This window comes from Panthera pardus, unplaced genomic scaffold (genome assembly GCF_024362965.1).
Source record: "Panthera pardus isolate Hobbes unplaced genomic scaffold, ASM2436296v1 HiC_scaffold_20, whole genome shotgun sequence".
NCBI lineage: Eukaryota > Metazoa > Chordata > Mammalia > Carnivora > Felidae > Panthera > Panthera pardus.
Window position 1 is genome coordinate 92,613,295 of NW_026526766.1, and position 19,710 is coordinate 92,633,004.

At 58.1% G+C, this 19,710-nt stretch overlaps 2 protein-coding genes across 3 annotated transcripts; one reads left to right on the forward strand and one right to left on the reverse strand.

Annotated features, from left to right (window-relative positions):
- Positions 1 to 1,406: 1,406 nt before the first annotated feature.
- On the forward strand, positions 1,407 to 11,656 carry GLT6D1 (glycosyltransferase 6 domain containing 1). Of its 2 annotated transcripts, XM_053908556.1 has the most exons (5): positions 1,407 to 1,506; positions 2,689 to 2,768; positions 5,595 to 5,639; positions 10,280 to 10,417; positions 10,864 to 11,656. In XM_053908556.1, the coding sequence occupies exons 2-5, from the start codon at positions 2,695 to 2,697 to the stop codon at positions 11,525 to 11,527; spliced, it is 921 nt and encodes a 306-aa protein (XP_053764531.1). In that variant the 5' UTR covers positions 1,407 to 1,506; positions 2,689 to 2,694; the 3' UTR covers positions 11,528 to 11,656. The 2 variants fall into 2 exon arrangements, with proteins under 2 accessions (XP_053764531.1, XP_053764532.1); XM_053908557.1 differs by lacking the exon at positions 10,280 to 10,417.
- LOC109258758 (minor allergen Can f 2) lies at positions 9,737 to 18,656 on the reverse strand. The gene is made up of 7 exons (XM_053908558.1): positions 18,431 to 18,656; positions 17,820 to 17,953; positions 16,889 to 16,962; positions 16,577 to 16,690; positions 15,814 to 15,909; positions 14,558 to 15,153; positions 9,737 to 10,447 (listed from the first exon to the last, which is right to left on the reverse strand). The coding sequence occupies exons 1-6, from the start codon at positions 18,581 to 18,583 to the stop codon at positions 15,128 to 15,130; spliced, it is 597 nt and encodes a 198-aa protein (XP_053764533.1). The 5' UTR covers positions 18,584 to 18,656; the 3' UTR covers positions 9,737 to 10,447; positions 14,558 to 15,127.
- Between the last annotated feature and the right edge of the window lie 1,054 nt (positions 18,657 to 19,710).

Consider the following 19,710-nt stretch of genomic DNA (forward strand, 5'->3'; position numbering starts at 1 on the left):
CTTGAAGATGGGGGGGGGCGCTGGCTGGTGGAATGTGCTGGATTCCCCTCTATGAGAGAAGCCTCCCCTCACTCAGACCCGGCCCCCCGCGGCCTCAGCCTCTGCCCACTGCCCTCGTCCTCCCGGGCCGCCTCCGCCTCTGGACACGGCCGTCGACGTTCCGCTCCGTAGACACTGGACGGTCACAGGCACGGACGTGCTCACACACACGCACGCACGCACACACCATCACGCACGTGCACACCCACATAGCGGCGCTCACACACGAGCGCACGCCCTCCGGTGCAGCTCGGTCTCCCGCTTTTCTTCACAGTCGAATTTCTCTTAGCACAGGACTCAACACCTGCTCGAAGGGAAAAATCGGGAGAAAACGTAAAGTGAGTCAAAGCTGGGCTTGACTTTCAGGTAAAGGCGGTGTCACGGGGGCCGGTGGAGGGAGAGGGGAGATCCGTGTTCCAGGCCCGCCGTGGCTGCTGGGAGACGCAGGCCCACCCAGGTCAGGCTCTCCGGGGCCGGGCGCCGGACGGAGCCTCTCCTGGGGGATGGGCAGGCCCCTGCCCCGGGTCTTCTGAGAACGCCGGGCCGGCCGCCCAGAGGCAGAGCGCGCAGAGACAGGTGTGAGCAGCCGGGGGCGCCACGGGGAAGCTCGGACACACGGGAGAAGCTTCCACGGGAGGGCGGAGTCAGGAGCCTGTGAGTGGTGGGGGCGGGGGGGCGCCGGGGACCCCCACCTTCACCGAGGCCGGAGAGCACGCCGTGCCCACACCTGCTTCCCGCACTTCGGGCCCCCTCTGCTGTGCGGGCACACGACTCTGCGGTGACAAGTTGTTACGCAGCCCCGGGGGGTGGAGACGCCACACATACGTGTTACTTTCCCGGTAATAACAACGCCTTTATTTCCAAAGGGGAGGGTAAAGGAAGACGCGTGTGACGACCACGGATCAGGACGCAGGGGTCACGCGTGACTGTGATTTCGTTGTTCGCTAGTGGACCTGACAGGCCGCACGGCACAGAAACGTGTCACCTCTGTGGTCGGAGAGGGGAGTCCTGCATAGGCTTGTCGGGGAGCACGAGGGACGCGCTCCTGGGCTGGGGTGGACGGCACCTGCAGGACGAGAAAAGAGAAGCGGGCGCGCTCTTTCTGCCGTGTGGGTGAGCACACGCACCATTCAAGACACCCCGCGGTGGGTAAGGGTCGGTCCCTAGAGAATGAGGAGGGAAAACGGAGGAAGCGAAAGGCAAAGGAGCGCTTAGAAATACCCTCTGCCTTTCGGATGGGACAAGGTCCCGTCGTCTGGCAACCGTGAGAAGCCCCCGCTGGCAGGTGCATCATTATGACTGACTTTCTGACGTCCGCATCATCAAAGGGTCTGCCGACGTCACCATCCACGGCAGGCTCACCATCCCCGAGAGCAGGGCACAGGGTCCGGCCTGTGATTTCACAAAGACCCGGAGACAGAATGCTTGGGAAACACCCACCTGGGCTCTTCCATCCTCCTGGCCGAGGTACAGGGACCCTTTTGGGGGGGGGGGGTGTGGAAAAATTCGAGGGGTTGTGGTGACAGTGGCACCTGCTTGGAGCGGTGTCACCGGGGCACATGCTAGAGAGACCCCTCCGTCCCCCTCTGCCTGGCATCTCTGACGCCCTTGAATTTGAGCGGTGGCCCGTTGCCCGTCACGGGCGTGAAAGCCGTGTCCAGGGCGGTGCTGTCCAAGCGGACCGTCTGGCGGAAGAACGGCATTTGCAGCATCCGCTTTTCTAGTGGCCACGTTGTAAAAGCTAAAAAGAACGCGTGGATTGATTTTCACAGCATATCGGCACTTAGTTCGGTAGATCCGGCCTATTATGATTTCGAGATCTTACCAATGTGACATTATTAAGGAGATCCCTTACTTCTTTCCGTTCCCCCTGCGTCTGCCTTCAGTGTGTCTTGTGCACTCGGGGGACAGCTGAGGTCAGAGCAGCCGCACGTGGCTGGTGGCGACCGAGCTGCTCAGCGCGGATCGAAAGCCTCTTGCCCGTTAACTGAGTGCTCAGAAGTGAGGCATCAGAGGCCTCCGCTCTGCTTCGGCCACGTAACCCTCCAGACGTGTGAACAGAAACCCCGCGTAAACCCTCCCGTGTGAGCTCGGGGGGCTGGCTGGAGCCGAGCTCCACGTTTCAATGTAGGGCCTACGCTTTGGGCTTTAATCCCTGTCCAGAAGCACCGACCTTCGCGGGAGCTCGTAGTTTTTGTTTAAACCCCCATTTAGTCTTGGGACAAATGAGCCATCCTACTATCTGTGCGAGAGAAAAGAACAAGAGATCTACTCCGGGGACACACCACGCCTCCTAGTTCAGGAAGACTTCCTCTCGTGACCTCGCTTTACTTTCCCAGCCGTGCGGTGGGGGAGATTTCGTGCGTCTCTTTTCTGCCACGCGGGTGGCATTCGCTGAGCAATCGAGGAGGACCACGGCCGCTGCACTCGGTCCCGGGGGGGCACCCGGCGCCCCGAGGAGCTGCGGGAGGACAGAGCCCCCCACCCCCACCCCGGCCGGCCCGGTGCTGCTGGCCGAGCGCTCTGGAAGCAGGGGCTGTGGTTGGTGTCCCCATGTCTGCAGATTAGACGTTGTGAACCATGGTTGCAAGTGGCAAAGGCACGTGAATGTTGACTATCTGACATCTTCTCTTCTCCTTTTTTGTCCAGGAGACAATGAATTTGAAGAGAAAGATTCTGGTGCTGGTTTCATGTGTGTTTTCCTTCCTGCTGCTGGAGCATCGTCTCAGGTAAATAGATGCCAGGGAATCACAACCCGTAGTGACTGGCACAGATGGGGTGGGGTGCTGGGTTTTGGCCAGACGTTGGCAACACTCTGGAAAGTTCCCTTCCCTCCGTGGGACGAAGCACCGTGCGATGGCTAAGGGTTGTTTCTGAGGGAGCAGCGCTGACCCCAAGCACCTGCTCCCGGGAGCTTTTCCATTCTTGACGGAGGGGAGGCAGACGGTCCAGAGGCTGGAGGGAGACGCCCGTCGGGAGTTTGCACAATAAGAGTCGTGACGGAAAAGGGAAGCAAGGCCGGCGATAGCACGGGGCTGCTCTTCCAGACAAACAGCCCCAGCCTGTGTCCACGATGACCGGCGTCCGGGCCACAGCGGCAGGCGTGGCCCAGGGGGCGCCTCTCTCCCGATCCTTGACTCCTCCCCACTCCTCACGACGGCCTCAGGAGCAGGGCTCTCTCCCCACGAGCTATTGGAAAGGCATCGTATTGTGAGAAAGAACATGTTTAAACATGAAGCCCTCGCAAAACGCACATCTGATAAAAGGCTTGTGTCCAAAATATGCAAAGAACTCTTACAGCTCAACAACAAGGAAACAACTAATTAAAACGGCAAATCCAAAAGGACAGCTCACCCAAGAAGCTACGCAGGGAGCAGACGGGCACATCGTGTGTCACGACACAATTGCAGATCGAACAAGGAGCCCCCGCCACACGCCCGTGAGAACCCGAATCCCGAACCCGACAACACACGCACCGGCGAGGACGTGGGGCATCGGGATTCTCGTTCGCGGCAGGGGCCACGCAACACGGGGCAGCCACGCTGAGGACCGTCTGGCGGCTTCTTCCAGACCTAAACACAGTCTCTCCAATTACCTAGCAATCATGCTCCTGAGAATTTATCCACGCGGTCTCAAAACTGTGTCCACAAACAACCGTCACAAGGTGTTTATAGCGGCTTTATTCGCAGTTACTGAGAATTAAATTTAGCGACCGAGATGCCCTGCAGGGGTGAGCGGATAAAGTGCGGTGCGTCCAGACCAGGCGATGTTATGCGGCACTAAAAAGAGATGAGCCACGGAGCCACGGAGCCACGAACACACGGGTGAGCCTTAAATGCGGGTCACAAAGAACAGGAAGCCCATCTGAAAAGGCCACGCAGTGTATGTTAAACTCACATGGCGGGGACAGGGGGGTCCTGTATCTTGTCTGGAAAACCTCCCTCCAGAAAGGGCATCTCGTGGCCAGAAGCTTTGTTGTATAAAGACCCACAGGCGCCTGGGGGCTCAGTCGGTGAAGCGTCCGGCTCTTGATTTAGGCTCAGGTCATGATCTCATGGTTCGTGGGTTCGAGCCCTACGTTGGGCTCTGCGCTGACCGTGTGGATCCTGCTTGGGATTCTGTCTCGCTCGCTCGCTCTCTGCCCCTCCCCCGCGCACACTCACTCTTTCTCACCAAAAAAAGAAAAAGACCCTGCAGATTGATAGCAAAGCCAGCAGGAGCCAGGCGGTTCCAGTGGTGATCAACCCAGAAGGGATGGAAAACCAGAGACAGAAGGTCCCAGAGGCATCCAGAAAGTCAGCTTTCTTGCCTACCAGCTCGGGAATATTCTGCACACGGTGCGTCTCCGTTAGGCAAGTGTGTGTGTGTGTGTGCGTGTGCGTGCGTGTGTGTGCGCGTGTGGTGGGGGCAGGTCCAAGGAGAGGGGTGTTCAGGGAACAGGACAGAGATGACAGTCCCGCATCGCAAGCTTTGTTGTCCCTGGAGCCCGCGGGGAAGCCAGGAGGACCACACGTCCGTGTGACGGTTTGCTGCTCGGTGATTAGAAGACCACAAACCAGTGCAGGTTTGTGGGCTCCATGAAGTCGGCCGCATCGCAAGCAGCTGGGTGTGTGGGCACACAGCGTGGGTGGTCGGGCCGGACCGGGCGGGGACGGGGGGCGGCAGGGAGCCAGGCGCCCTTCCCTGCGTCCCGTGGGCTCAGCCCCTCCCCCGCCCGCCCGGGACGAGGCCGGCTCCGCCGTGCGTTGGGCCCCTCTCTCCGGGGTGGTGGTGTCTTTAGGTCAGGACCCCCTCCTCAACCAACCGCGTCTTCCACTCCTCCAATGCTCGGTACAACCCCAGGAGCCCGTGACACCGACATTCTAAAAGAAAGTCCACTTTGTGGTGAGTTGGCCGTTTGTCACTTCGTGGTTTTAGTGCAGCTCGGCACTGGCTGGATTTTGACAGTCTGATCCTGGAGGGTCCGATGATGAAATCGGGGTGCCCTCTCGAGCTTCTTCCCTTACGGACAGCACGTCCCAGCACTACGGGAGCAAGCCACCTAATGCGCTCGTTAAAGCACCACAGAACTCGAGGTGCATCACGTACTTAGATGAAAACCAAAGACGACGACTGACTCCTTCTCCAGCCCGTTCACACTAACACGGCACAGCCACTCCGCGGGGGACGAGGGCGCTGAATCCGCACAAGTCAGGAACACGCGGACGAGCCCTTTCTTGCCTTCCCACTGTGGCCATCGCCTCCTCGCCCTGCCCCTCTTCCTGACCACGTGTCCCCTCCCAGACGCGCGGAGATAACTCCTCTCCGCGTGGCACGGCTGACCCCCAAATCGGGTCGGATGGACCACTTACATACCCAGAGCCTGTCCCCACCGGCAGCCCCTGAGCCTGGGGGCCACTGGTCGCCTCCTCAGCTCCCCCAGGGCAGTGTGAAGGCTGTAGGGCCACAGCCGTGGAACCAGTGCCTGACGGCACCCGCCACGCCGCGGGAGCTCCGTAAGTATTTGCTGAACACATGGGTGACTTATAATAACTCGGTTTTCCCTTCGCTCGCAGGCCTCCCGCAGAAGAACTCAGGCTCTCAGACTGGTTTCATCCTGGGTAAGAATGAACACGCCCACCCCGCGAGAGGATAATAGTGCCCAGTTTGGAGCCATGGGCCTCTCCCGGTCACCCAATCATAGCTGCCCCGGGAGGCTTCCTGCGGCCGGAGTTGCAATTTTTAAGGCCGTCGATGTGGGCACGCGGTACTTGGTTTAACCATCTTGGCGTAGTGAGTGACAGACTGTCTTTGGGGGTGGCTTGAAGATGCCGTGATGGCCCCTCTATATTTTGGCACCCGCGCTGGGGGGCCCCATCCCCGTCTGTAACGGCCGAGGAGTACTGGACTTCAGGGCCATGCACCGTCAGGCACTCACCCTACTCCCTATTGGTTTTAGATTGTCTACGGTTTGGGGCTTTTGCAATGATGTTTCAGCGACACACGTTGGACGTCGATCTTTTCGACTGTCGTGCGAGTTGATCTGTGGGACAGATCCCCAAGACAGAGCCATTAGGTCAAAGAAGACAGGCGTAGGGGCGCCTGGGTGGCGCAGTCGGTTAAGCGTCCGACTTCGGCCAGGTCACGATCTCGCGGTCCGTGAGTTCGATCCCCGCGTCAGGCTCTGGGCTGATGGCTCGGAGCCTGGAGCCTGTTTCCGATTCTGTGTCTCCCTCTCTCTCTGCCCCTCCCCCGTTCATGCTCTGTCTCTCTCTGTCCCAAAAATAAATAAAAAACGTTGAAAAAAAAAAAAAAAGAAGACAGGCGTAGGGGCATCTGGGGGGCTCAATTGGCTAAGTGTCCAACTCAAATTAAAAAAAAAAAAAAAAAAGAGGTGACGCTCAGTAAGAAAAGTAAGCGTTCCGGCATTATAACTCGCCCTGGACTGGGTGCTCTCTCTGGCTCTGCAACAGTCTTGAGCCAGACCTCCCTCCCCCCACCCTGGGTATGTTTCCTGTTTCTCGTTATGTCGTTAGGGTCCTTTGTTTAATGACTTTTATAAAGTTTGTATTTTTTTTTTTATTTTAGGGAGAGAGAGAGCGCAAATGGGGGAGAGGGGCAGAGGGAGACAGAAAGAGAGAATCTTAAGCAGTCTCCGTGCTCAGCGTGGAGCCCGACTCGGGGCTCAGTCTCACGACCCCAGGATCATGACCTGAGCCGAAATCAAGAGTCGGACGCTTAACGCGCTGAGCCACCCGGGAGCCCCCTAAAGTCTGTTTTCTTTGTTATTTATGGTCTCGCTGAAATCCCTGGTCAGTTAGAAAGAGTCAGGTTTCTAGACTGCCACATTCTTGAAATGATCCGTTTCTCAACCCGAAATTACCAGACCGGCAGAGAAAGAAGACGGTATGGCCTGTACACGGGGGACATTGCCCCCGGAGAAGACAATAAAAGTGCCCACCCCCCCACCCTCCGTGTGGCCCCATCCGTCACCTTGCAGACTCAGTGCAGTGTCGTGGGCCGTGTTCCCTGTGCCGTACTTCTCGTCCCGTGACTTGCTTTTCCTATTACCGGAGGTCTGTACCTCACTCCCCGTCCCCTGTTTTGTCAACGCCCCCCCCACCACGGGCAACCACGGGTTTGTTCTCTGCATTTAAGGAGTCTGTTTTTTTGTTTCGTTGTTCATTTGTTTTGTCAGACTCCATGTATAAGAGAAATCACATGGTGCTTGTCTGTCTCTGACTGACTTGTTCCGCTTAGCACAATACCTTCTAGCTCCTTCCGTGCCGTCACGAATGGCGAGATCTCATTCTTTTCTGTGGCTGATCAGTACCCCGTTGTGTGAACACACCACGTCTTATCTGTTCATCTACTGACGGACCCCCGGGCTGCTTCCATACCCTGGCTGTCCTAAACAATGCTGCTATAAACATGTCGGACCATGTAGCTTTTGGAATTAGTGTTTTCATTGCCTTCGGGTAAATACCCAGAAGGGGAATTACTTCTGTTTTGAAATTTCTGTCTTAGACTTTTTTGAGGAACCTCCGTACTGTTTTCCACAGCGGCTGCACCAACTCACGTCCCCACCAACAGGGCCCGAGGGTCCCTTGGGTCCACATCCTCGCCAACACGTGTCGTTTCTTGTCTTTTCGCTACTGGCCACTTGACAGGCATGAGGTGATGCCCCGTTTTGGTTTTGATTTGCATTTCGCTGGTGATGAGTGATGTCGAGCATCTTTTCACGTGTCCGTTGGCCGTCTGGATGTCTTCTTTGGAGAAATGTCTGTTCAGGTCATCTGTCTATTTTTAATTTTTTAAAATTATGTTATTATTATTATTTTTAACGATTTTATTGTTAAGTAGCCTCCACGCCCAACTCCAGCTCACAACCCCGGGATCGAGAGTCACAGGCTGTACTGATGAAACCAGCCAGGTGCCCCCATCTGTCCTTTTTTTTTTTTTTTTTTTTTTTTTGGCAGATAGAGTGTGTGCGCAAGTGAGGCAGAGGGGCAGAGGGAGAGGCAGAGGGAATCGTAAGCAGGCGCCGTGCCCAGCACAGAACCTGATCCCACGACCCTGGGATCATGATCTGAACCAAAATCGAGTTGGACGCTTAACGAACTGAACCACCCAGGCACCCCTCTAGTTTTCTTGCTGGATTGTTTTTTGGTGTTGAGTTGTATGGGTTTTTAAAACTATTTTGGGTATTAATTCTTTATCGGGCATGTCATTTGCAAATATCTTCTCCCATTCAGTAGGTCGCATTTTCATTCTGTGGATGGTTTCCTTTTTTGTGCCAAAGCTTTTTAGTTTGATGTCGTCCCAGCTGTTTGCTTTTGCTTTTGTTGCCCCAAGACTTAATTCAGCTGTTTCGACTATGTGGCTAACAAGCCCACAAAAAGATCCTCGACATCATTAGTTATCTGGGAAATGCAGATCCAGATCATGGTGACATACCGCTTCACACCCTACGATGTGTAAAGACTGCACGATGACTAGATTCCGAAAGTTAGACCACAGGAGATGTTGGTGAGAAAGCAGCGAGTTTGGAACTCTTGCGAACTACTTGTGGGAACGTAAAACGATGCAGCTGCTTGGAAACGTTTGGCAGTTCTTTAAAAAGTTAGCCGTGAAATTACAGTATGACCCAGAAATTTCCCCTCTAGGTACACACCCAAGAGAATTAAAAAAAAATGTATGTTTACAGAAAGTCTTGCATAGAAACGTTCATAGCGGTACCATTGATAGTCGCCGAAAAATGCAAACCACTAAAACGTCCATCGACTGACAAGTGAATAAACAAAATCCATGCCACAGAATATTATTTAGCCACAAAAGAAAGGAACTACTGATCCATGCTACGATTCAGAACCTCCCCACGAGCAGGCTAAGCGAAAGAAGCCAGGCACCAAAGACCACGTGCGGCATGATTCTATTTGTATGAAATTCCCAGTATAAGCAAATCTACACAGACCGACGGTGGATTAGTTGTTGCCGTGGGTTACAGGAAGGGGGGGGAATGGGCAGGGACTTCTGGTGGGTACAGTGGTGTATCGAAATACTTCATTTTTTTTTTTGGAGGCAACTGCAAATAGCATTGTGTTTTTAATTTTAGTTCCTGCGTGTTCCTTGTTAGTATATGGAAATGGATTCATTCTGTGTGTGTGCTGATCTTGTGTCCCGTAACCTTGCTGACTTCACTTGTTAGTTCTAGGAGATTTGGGTAGATTTTGTAGGATTTTATATGTAAACAAATCATCTGCATATAGGGATGTTATTATAATCTCCTTTCTAGTCTGGTGCTTTTATTTCCTTTTCCTACCTTATTGCAATGGCTAGAATTCACATAACTTTGCCGACTATGAGCTGGTGAGAGTGAACATCCCTGCCTCATTCCCAGGTTTAGTGAGAAAGCATTCAGTCTTGCACCGTCGAGTATGATGTTAGCCACAGGATTTTTGTAGATGCTCTTGATCAAGTTAATTCCCCTCTATTTCTATTTTTTCTGGGAGTTTTTCATTTCTTTCTTTTCTTTCTTTTTTTTTTCATCATGAATGGGTGTTGGACTTTGTATAATGTTTTTTTCTGTGTCAACTGCTATGGGCATCCGACTGTTCTTTAATTTCCTGCTATGGCAGGTGCATCAAACGATTTTCACATGTTGAACCAGCTTTGCGTGCTTTAAGTGCTGTTATTGAAAGCACATCTAACGTCTCTCTCCTTTTTAGACTTTTTATTTCTGCCAGATTGCACTAATGGACCTAATGCAAGAGGGGGAAGTTTAGAGAAAGCACCTTCTGGATCTTCTAGGGAAAGGGGAGGGAGAGAAAAAGAGGAAGAAGGGAAGATAAAGCATAGGGACGCAGAGGTAGTGTGCGTGCAGCCCTGGCTTCAGGCAATACCAGAGGGCGTTCTGACTCTGAGCTGCCTCAGTTCAGCTGAGCCGGAGCTCAGAGGAGGTCGTCCCTGGGCCCAGAGGCAGGTGGCGTGGTGACAAAAGCAGCAGGTGCTGGGTCTCGCGTGCTGACCCACATGTGTCAGCCCTGCGGTATTAGGCAGCTCGCTCAACCGATCTGCGCCTCTGTTTCTGCACACCAAGAGCAAGGACCATAATTGTGCTTCCCGCACAGACCGCTGCAAGGACCGAATGAACACCAACACAGTGCCCGGCGCGTGGTAAGGGCTCCGTAGGCGTCAGCTGGTGTCGCTTGGACGGCCTCCGCTGGGGCACCGGCTTCACCGGCTTCTCGTCTGTTAACAGGAAACGCCCTGATGTTGTAACAATCACAGACTGGCTGGCCCCAGTCATATGGGAAGGCACCTTCAATAGACAGGTCCTGGGGAGATACTACAGGAGACAGAACCTCACCATAGGCTTGGCTGTCCTTGCTACTGGCAGGTAGGGGCCATCGGTTTGCCCCGTTTTATTCTGAAAAAAAAAAAAAAAAAGTACGAATGAGTGCCCGGGGACCTTCTACCTCCAAAAGGCTGCCCGTAGCTGCCCACAACCACCGTATGTGGCTGTCCTGAACAAAAACAAAGACTCCTTCCTTAGCCGGGTCGTTAAAGCCACTTGGCTGCCTTTTTACAGATACCATGGAGTTCAGTTTCTTTCTTCCCAACAGTTGTTCCAAAACTTTAAAGGCTTTTTTCCCAGACCCTCCAGGTCAATATGTCCTTTCTCACTGACCAGTGCAGTCGAAACTATAGACCGGGCCTGTCTCCCCTTTCCTGTCGGGGGTCCTGGAGCGTCGGTGACTCATAAGTCAGACGTTTGGGGACGTGCGTTCCTCTCTCGCGAGCGTTCGGGGAGCGGCTTCCTCCGTGCGTGTGTGTGTTTTGCAGGACTGCGGACCAGTACCTGGAGCTGTTCATGCGATCAGCGAATAAGCACTTCATGACCGGCTACAGAGTCGTCTTTTACATCATGGTGGACGCCTTGTCCAGGCTGCCGGACCTGGAGCCAGATCCTCTCCGAACTTTCAAGGTCCTCCCCATCAAAGGAGACCGGTGGGGTGACTTTCACCTCACACGCATGAGTTCCCTGGCTGAACACATACTAGGGCACATTGAGGACGAAGTCGACTTTCTGTTCAGCATGACTGTCAACAGGGTCTTCCAGAACGACTTTGGGGTGGAGACCCTGGGCACGTCCGTGGCTCAGCTCCATGCCTGGTGGTACTTTAAAAACAAGGACATCCCTTACGAGAGGAGGCCCAAATCGGCAGCGTGCATCCCGTTTGGGCAGGGGGACTTCTACTATGACGGCTCCGTCATCGGTGGCCGGCCCCTGGAGGTTTTAACCCTCATCGAAGGTTACCTGCAAGGGGTCACTCACGACCACAAGAATGGGCTGAACAGCACCTACGAAAGGCACCTGAACAAGTATTTTTTCACGCACAAGCCCACCAAGCTGCTGTCTCCCGAATACAGCTGGAACGCGGCGCTCCGGCCCCCCGCGCAGGTCTGGTCGGTCAAGGCCACGCGGCTCTCCCGCCGGTACTTCTGACCCGCCGGCTCCTGCAAATGCCCAGCGGCAGGTTCCCGGGGTCACGGGCGTCCTGACGCTTTCCTGGCTTCCGGGGCTGGCGCGTGCACACCACCCAAGGGAAATGTTTCTCCTTGCCGTTTGGAACTGTCCAGTCCCAATCATTAAAAATGATTATTTAATGTCTACTCACAGTGACGTTGGGACCCATGTACTGTAGAGAGCCGGGACATCATTTCTGAGGCGTACAATGATTTATTTTTTTAAGTGTATTCATTTTGAGAGAGAGAGAGAGAGAGAGAGAGAGAGAGACAAGTCAGGGGAGGGGCAGAGAGCGAAGGAGAGACAGAATCCCAAGCAGGGTCCTCAGTGTCAGCACAGAGCCTGATGCGGGGCTCAAACTCACAGACTGCAAGTTCATGACCTGAAGCGAATCAAGAGTCGGGTGCTTGGCCGACTGAGCCACCCAGGCGCCCCAAAATGATTTTTTAAATGGAGAAAAATTATAGCCCAGAAAAAGACATACACACCCAAAAGGGCAAAGGGTTAAAATACAGAGGAGACGTTCATCAGCTCACAGAATACGCATGTGCCTCAGTAGCCAGGGGTGCTAAAAGCGAGGAGGGGGACGTGGGCGGCTCTGGAGGGGGACGTGGGCGGCTGCATGCCATCGTGGAAGAGACCGCTGTATGTTTAGGGCAGGGAGGGCTTAGAGAGTCCCTACGAGGGCTGGAGGGCCCGAAGCTTTTCTTTATGGGACAACAAAGAGGGTTAGATAGCGTCCGGCCTGAATTGTGTCCCCCAGTTCGCACGTGGAGGCCCTGACCCCAGCACCCCAGCACATGACTACCTGGAGACGAGGTCTTCACAGAGGTGATGAAGTTACGGTGAAGTCACGAGGCGGGCCCCGACCTCTTGAGACAGGGGATCGGGACACACACACACGGAGGGGCGACCGTGTGAGGACACAGGAGGAGACGGCCGTCTGCACGGCAGGAGGGACGCCTCGGGAGGTAGCAGCCCCGCCCCGCCTGGATCTCGGACTCCAGCCTCCAGGACGCGCGGGATACGCGTCTGAGGTTTGAGGCGCCGGAACGTGGGTCCCTGTGACGGCCGGTGAGCCATACAGTGAGCGTCCCCCAACGGCAAATAAAACACTGAAATCCTGAGGATCGGTCCCCGGAGTAGAAGCGGGGGGCCGGGGAGGCAGGCACGAGGCTGCCGGCTCGTCCCCGAGTCCACCTGGGGCCAAGCCCCGCGCCCCTTCGACCGCATCCTGCCACCCCCGCTATTTGGATGCCATGTGACACGAAGGTTGCCTTAAAGGACGTGTTTGTCCAGGGTTAGCCGATTCCACTTTTTCTGGCAGCTGGCTTCTTTGACAAAAGAATGATGCCATGTCATGTTCGGGGACGCCTACTCCTGGGTTTCGCCGAGTGGCTCTCACACGGAACTCTGTGAATGTCTCCAAACGGAGAAAAGAGATGTTCTGTGAGCCACAAGCCCCACATGTGCGACGCTTAGCGTTAGCCATCTCACGTCAGGCCTGAGAGGGGGCCGTGCGGTTCAGTACCTGACTCGAGCAAACAGAAGCGTTTCCCCGACTGGTGGGCAAGGCCGGGGGTCTTACTGGAGGGGCTCTAACCTTCTACCTCTGATGAAATCACGGCATTGGAGACACCGTGAGTTCCCTGGCTTCTCTGGGACAAGGGCAGGTGAACGTGTTCGTGCCTAAAAGTTTCAGGCCCAAGAGCAGGTCTGTCCACAGGACACAAAAGCCAGGGCCGTCTCTCCGAGCAAGCGCGAGCACCCCCACACAGTGGGCGCTGACTCAGCCGTGGAAAAAATGGAATCTTGCCTATTTGGTAAGTAAAAATAGCGTATCTTTCTCTGGGATCCTTATGATGTCAAAGCTCCTTTTACGCCGTAGGGACGGGCTGTCTGTGTGTGTGTGCATCTGTGTGTGTGTGCCACTTTTCTCACGTAGGGGCCCCGGTCATAGGCTTGGATACATATCTTCACAGATGTGACGTGAACCCTTTATCGAGCTCGTCGACGACATTGGGTTCAGGTTTATACGTAATTTTGGCGAGGATGGTTTTGATGCGCCGAAAACATAATCACCATCTTTTCCCTTACTATGTGTGGGGTAGGATGTCATCCCATCCCATCCGTAGGGTAGGATCCATGGGGTGGGATTCCATCCCATTCTTCCACACAGTGTAGAACTCTCAAGGTTTCTTGCTTATTTGGAATCAGTCAGGAATTATTTTGAGATAATGCAAAGAGTCAGATATCAAAACTTATTTTTTTCTCTAAATATCTTGGCCATTTCCCCCAGCAGTGTTTATTGAATAAATAATGCCCCTTAAGACAGGCCCTTTGTACACCACATTGAGTTATTATACTTGTTAGGGTTCGTTTCTTGATCTTTCTTTCTGTCCCTGAGCTAACTCCCCACGATTGTAATCGCTGTACGTTCATATTTTGTTGGAATAACACAGTATTTGCATGACTTCTCTGACAAACATTTCAAAACTTTTGTTCCTTTTAGATTCTGGTTTGCAGTTCGGGGTAAGGATCCCACTGGAACGTTGACTGGATTGCTCGGATAGCTAGGTTAATTTGAAGATTATTAAATATTTGTGATGTTGAAGGACTCTGCAGGAACATCCCATATCCATTTACTCAAGTCGTTTTTCAGCGTCCCAGAGTAAGGATTTAAAAAATTTTTTCTCCCCGGACGTTCTGCAGATTTCTTGACGAATGAGCAGGAAAGCATCGTGTTTGAGTACCTGTTCGTCTCCAGGGGCTGAGGGAGCCGCAGCCAGACATCCGCACCGGCGGCCAGCTCGCCGTCGTGCCGGCCTCACGTGGCCGTGGATGTTGCCTTGCTGAGAGGCGTGGGTCTGGGAGGCCCTGTCTCTGCCCAGGGCGTATCTGGGGCGGGATCCGGTCATACCTGTCTCTGGCATTTCCAGACGGTAAGTATGGAGGCCCCTGACCCAGTTTCCTGAGAGCCCGCCCTGCAGCGGGTGGTCCCCGGCTCACCTGGGCAGAGGGGGACGCCTTCCGTCCGGGCACTGCCCTCGTAGTGGCCTTGACTTCCAGGGCACGGCGCTGGCATGTCTCATCTGTGGTGCAGGTGCACGGGCCTGTGTTGACCTGGCTCCTCTGGGGAGCACGGGCTGGTGCTGTGCTCACTCCGCGCCCTCTGACCTGGGCGGGGACTCGTTGCATCGGCTCACGGGGCCCAGGGCACCTCTCTGGAGTCATCCTAGCAGGACCCAGGTGGCGGGAGCAGGTCAGAGGGTACAGTCCAGCCCCTCGCAGGGTCGTGTCCCTGAAGGGACTCCACGGGTGGCCCCATCCGCCAGACTTCAGTGCTGTGTTTGCTGTGGCCCAGACTTCTGGGGGCCACCTGTCCCCTCCTAGAGTGTTCTCACGCCCCTGGGCCCGGCCGGGAGAGGCTGGGAGGCGGACAAGGTGGGGGCCAGGCCCAGGCTGGAGGGGCTGCCTCAGGGGGTTTGGGAGGCACCGGGGCAAGCAAGGTGGGGGAAGCGGGGAGAAGCGAGGGCAGGGGGCAGGAGGGCCGGGCAGGAAGCCTCGGGCGGCCCTGACCTAGGCTTCAGCTGGGGGACACCGGGCTGTGGAGGGAAGAGAACAGGATGGGGATATGCCGAGGCTTTGTCCGTCCACTTAGAAATCACGCAAACGCAGCTCGCAGCCCGTCCCTCTCTGGGATCACCTTGCCTTCTGCCATCCAGCACCCAAGGCAGCCACGTCCTGCCATGGTCCCGGGGCCCTCACTTTGACCCCCAGACTCCACGACCCCACCTGCCCCTCAGCTAGCCCCCTCGTGGGTCACCCACAGCACGGCCGTGCTCCCCTGCTCTGGGCTCTCTTTCCCCAGGAGATCAGTGAACTGCCCTGTCCCCGCTGCCCTGTCCCCACTGCCCTGTCCCTGTGAAACCGCACAAGGGCTGGACAACGTGTCTGTCTCATTCCATCTACATGCATCGCCCCCCAAACAGCCTGGCCTGTGTTTGTTGATGGACTGGATGACGCACAGGGAAGGGAGGGTGAGGGGCCCTGCTGTGTGGCCTTGGCCTTATTTCTAAGCCTCTCTGAGCCTCAGTGTCTGAACCCACGGAATGGAGACGGATATTGTGCCCGGGTCACCACGTTACAGGGCGCCCAGCGCAGGCCCGCCCACATGGGCCCCGGAGAGGCTGGCCGTGGTTTTCTGTGCCCTGGTCTTATGCTCCCAGCGCGGCCTGGCGTCGGGGACGCGTCCACGCACTCACCATCGAGATTGAAGACCGGGGCTTTGTGCAGCCGGAGCTCCCTAACGTACTCCAGGTACTTCCCCAGCCACGTGGGGTCCCCGGGCGTCGTTCTGGCTGGAATCACAGGGTCGGGTGGGGGGGACGCCGAGAGCCCACGGGCCCGACCTTTCTCAGGGCCCCTCCTCCTACCGTGCGGCTGGTTGCCGCGGCCTAGCCTTGGGCCGCCTCCCCCCTCGGAAAGCAGGTCCACCCTGGGCAGCCCAGGTGCAGCCCTCGCCCCTCGGGGGAGGGTCCCCGGGGGTCCTCCCTTCGCCCCGCAGCCTGCTGCCTGCAGGACCCGGCCGCCCCCTCCCCGCTGCCCACCCCCTGGGCTCTGGCTCTGGTGGGGCCCATCCCCGGGACGGCCCCTCCCCTCCATCTGGTCTGGAGGACAAGGTGCGCCCCCCTCCCCACGAAGCCCACCCTCCACACCCTCCCCCCGTGACCCCCGGTCTCCTGCACGTGGCACTTCCACTTTCTGGAGCCTGATGTGACTCAGTGGCTGTTAGGCTCATAGGCTATCTCCCCGGCGAAGACAGGGGAGGGTTTCTGCTCTGGCGCAGCGTCCCCGCTCCCAGGACACAGGCGAAGCAGGCGGGAGATGGGCTGGACGAATTCCTGAGGGATTGAGCGGTGCGGGCAGGGATGCCCACAGGGGTGCAGCTCTGAGCGGCCCGGGAGCCGCTGGCAGTAAGCACAGGGCTCGGCAGACGCCCCGGGGTCGGGGAGAGCCACCACCTACCCAGCAGCGCCCACAGGCTGGTGACCTCGCCGGCGTCCTCGAGGCGGACGTAAAGAACGAGGTTACTGTAGTCCGTGCCGACGAAGCAGACGTGCATGCTGTTGCCTCCCTCCCCTGTGGGAGACCCCGGGCGGTGACAGGTGAGCCCTCTCTCCTCCGCCCCCAGGCCCACCCCCGGGGCAGCGCTGGGCACCGGGAGGGCGTCTCCCTCTGGCACGGCGCTTCCCCCGTGACCCTGGTGCAGGGCATCGGGCGTCCCCCGCCCTCCCCTCGCCCAGCACGGCACCCGGGCCGGGGGCCTGGGCCACTCACAGGAGCCTTGGAACTGGCCTTGGAGCCCAGTCGGGTGGACGGTGACGTTGACTCCTTGGCACACGCCCTCTCCTCTGGGGAAAGAGGAGGGAGCGTTCCGGGGTCACGGCCTCTCCCTGTCTACTGGCACCAGACGGTGCCGGCTTGGGCTCTGCCCCAGGGGGCATCGGAGGCGCCCTGGCTGAGGTCCCAGGTGTCCACCTGAATCTCTCGGCTACCTGGGTTCCCGAGGGTCGCCCAGCAGGGAGGAAGAGGGTGGGCCCCTGAGGTGCCTGGACGGGGCTAGAGGGTAGGAGTGAGGAACCAGGGGCTTCCTGGTTTCTGGAACGGAACCAAAGCCCCCGGGACGACTTGCACCTGTCTGTCCTTGGCTCAGAGCCTCCGGTCTCTGGGTGGGTGGCCTGGTCCTGGCCGTCCCCGGTCACCTGGGCTCCACACGAAGACCAAGCCTTTTTGGCCCCCTGCCCCACGGTCTTCCTTTCTCACCTGGGGTGGGCGGGGGTGGGCTGGGTACCAGCAGACCCTGTGGCTGCACAGGCCAGCGCCGTGGTGTCTGGCCCAGCGCAGGCAAGGACGTGGCTCTCACTGTCCTCAAGGCCACCGGTGCAGAGTGTTGTAAGTGTCTCTGGGTTCAACACGGCTCGTCACCACCGTAGATGTTCCTGACCAACTGACCGCGGTGCTGCCCCAGCCCCTCCAGCTCACAAGGCGGGAAGGGACGCCGGCAGCCGAGGACCGGGCCCCGTGTGTCTCCCCACGGCCCCTGTCGTAAAGCTTTGGGGGCTTCTGAAGTGAAACCTCCTACCTCTCAGGACGGTCTCGAGCCTGCAGCTCGGTGCCCCGGGTCCCTCCGGGTCTAACCCCTGGTCCTTGTCCCCTGGGAGGCCCCTGGGAAGACCACCCCGTGAGGAGCTGCAGGGGCCACGCTTACGTCCAGAACAAGACGAACGTCACATCCTCGTCCCGGGTCCAGATGGAATGGAGGCCGAGCCTCAGGGGGTCGGCTGGGGAGACCAGGTGTGCACGGCTAGAGGCCAACTGGATGGTCAGCCAGCGCCCCTCCACCTGCGGGTGTGCGGGGGCGGGGGTCAGGGTGGGGGACAAGTGGCCTGTCCCTGTTGCAAATGCCCTTCCCTGTCAGGCCGCCCTCTGGGTCCCCTGGGCCCCTTCCTGCTGCCTCTCCCTTCCCTGCCCCCTTCAGCTCCTCCCGTGTCTGGTCCAGGCTCCGTCCTCTGTTGGCCTGGATCTGGGGAGGGGGGGACTGTCCTGGGGCCACCACCGAGGCCCGGGGTTGCTCCTGCCAGCCAGCACCAGCCACGACCCCTGCGGTGGTGGGCAATGGGCAGGTCCCTTCCCGTCCCAAGGGTGACAGTGCTCAGCTGGGTGCCTGGTGGCCTGGGCAGATGCGGGCCTGGGCTGGGGACGCCCCTGCCCCTCACGTGGTCTCTCTCCTCGGCTCCTGCTGGCAGAGTGCCACCACGAGACACGAGGACCCTCATCCCTGTCCCAGGGCCGAGCTGGGACCCGACCCGGCTCGGTTACCTTCTGGGCATTAAAGCCTGGCTGTACGGGCACCTCTTCTAGCGTCTGCTGGGCACAAACCAGGCCCAAGCTGAGGGCCAGCAGCAGGAGTGGCCCTCTCTGGGGGACCATGACCGCGGGGCCCAGAGCGGGGAGAGGCCGGGCAGCTCCCATCCCTTCCTTGTATGTGTCCTCCAGAGGCCGCTCGCCTGGACAGCTGCCCTGGCCAGTGCTGCCGTCTGGCCCGGGCCCCTGAGCACCCAGAATGCCTCCCACAGGAGGAAGTGGCCTCCCGACACCCACCTGTGTCTGAAGGGTGTGAAGGGTGTCATCTGACCTGGGGGGCGGGTGCTGTCAGAGCAGTTTACCTACATTGCTGGCTTCCTGGAGGCGTCAGCTCACCCCAGGGCTCGGCTCCCTCCTCCCGGCCTGTGCTCCCCTGGGGGTCCCACCTCCCATTCCTCCCTCCTCCCGGCCTGTGCTCCCACTGGGGGCTCCCACCTCCCATTCCTCCCTCCTCCTGGTCTGTGCTCCCCCTGGGGGCTCCCACCCCCCAGTCCTCCCTCCTCCTGGCATGTGTTTCCCTGGGGGCTCCCACCCCCCAGTCCTCCCTCCTCCCGGCATGTGCTCCCCCTGGGGCTCCCACCCCCCCAGTCCTCCCTCCTCCCGGCCTGTGCTCCCACTGGGGGCTCCCACCTCCCATTCCTCCCTCCTCCCGGTCTGTGCTCCCCCTGGGGCTCCCACCCCACAGTCCTCCCTCCTCCCGGCCTGTGCTCCCCCTGGGGGCTCCCACCCCCCAGTCCTCCCTCCTCCCGGCATGTGTTTCCCTGGGGGCTCCCACATCCCATTCCTCCCTCCTCCCGGCCTGTGCTCCCCCTGGGGCTCCCACCCCCCCAGTCCTCCCTCCTCCCGGCCTGTGCTCCCACTGGGGGCTCCCACCTCCCATTCCTCCCTCCTCCCGGTCTGTGCTCCCCCTGGGGCTCCCACCCCACAGTCCTCCCTCCTCCTGGTCTGTGCTCCCCCTGGGACTCCCACCCCCCAGTCCTCCCTCCTCCCGGCCTGTGCTCCCCCTGGAGGCTTCCATCCCCCAGTCGTCCCTCCTCCCGGCCTGTGCTCCCCCTGGGGGCTCCCACCTCCCATTCCTCCCGGCCTATGCTCCCCCTGGGGGCTCCCACCCCCCAGTCCTCCCTCCTCCCGGCATGTGTTTCCCTGGGGGCTCCCATCCCCCAGTCCTCCCCCCTCCCGGCCTGTGCTCCCCCTGGGGGCTCCCACCTCCCATTCCTCCCTCCTCCCGGCCTGTG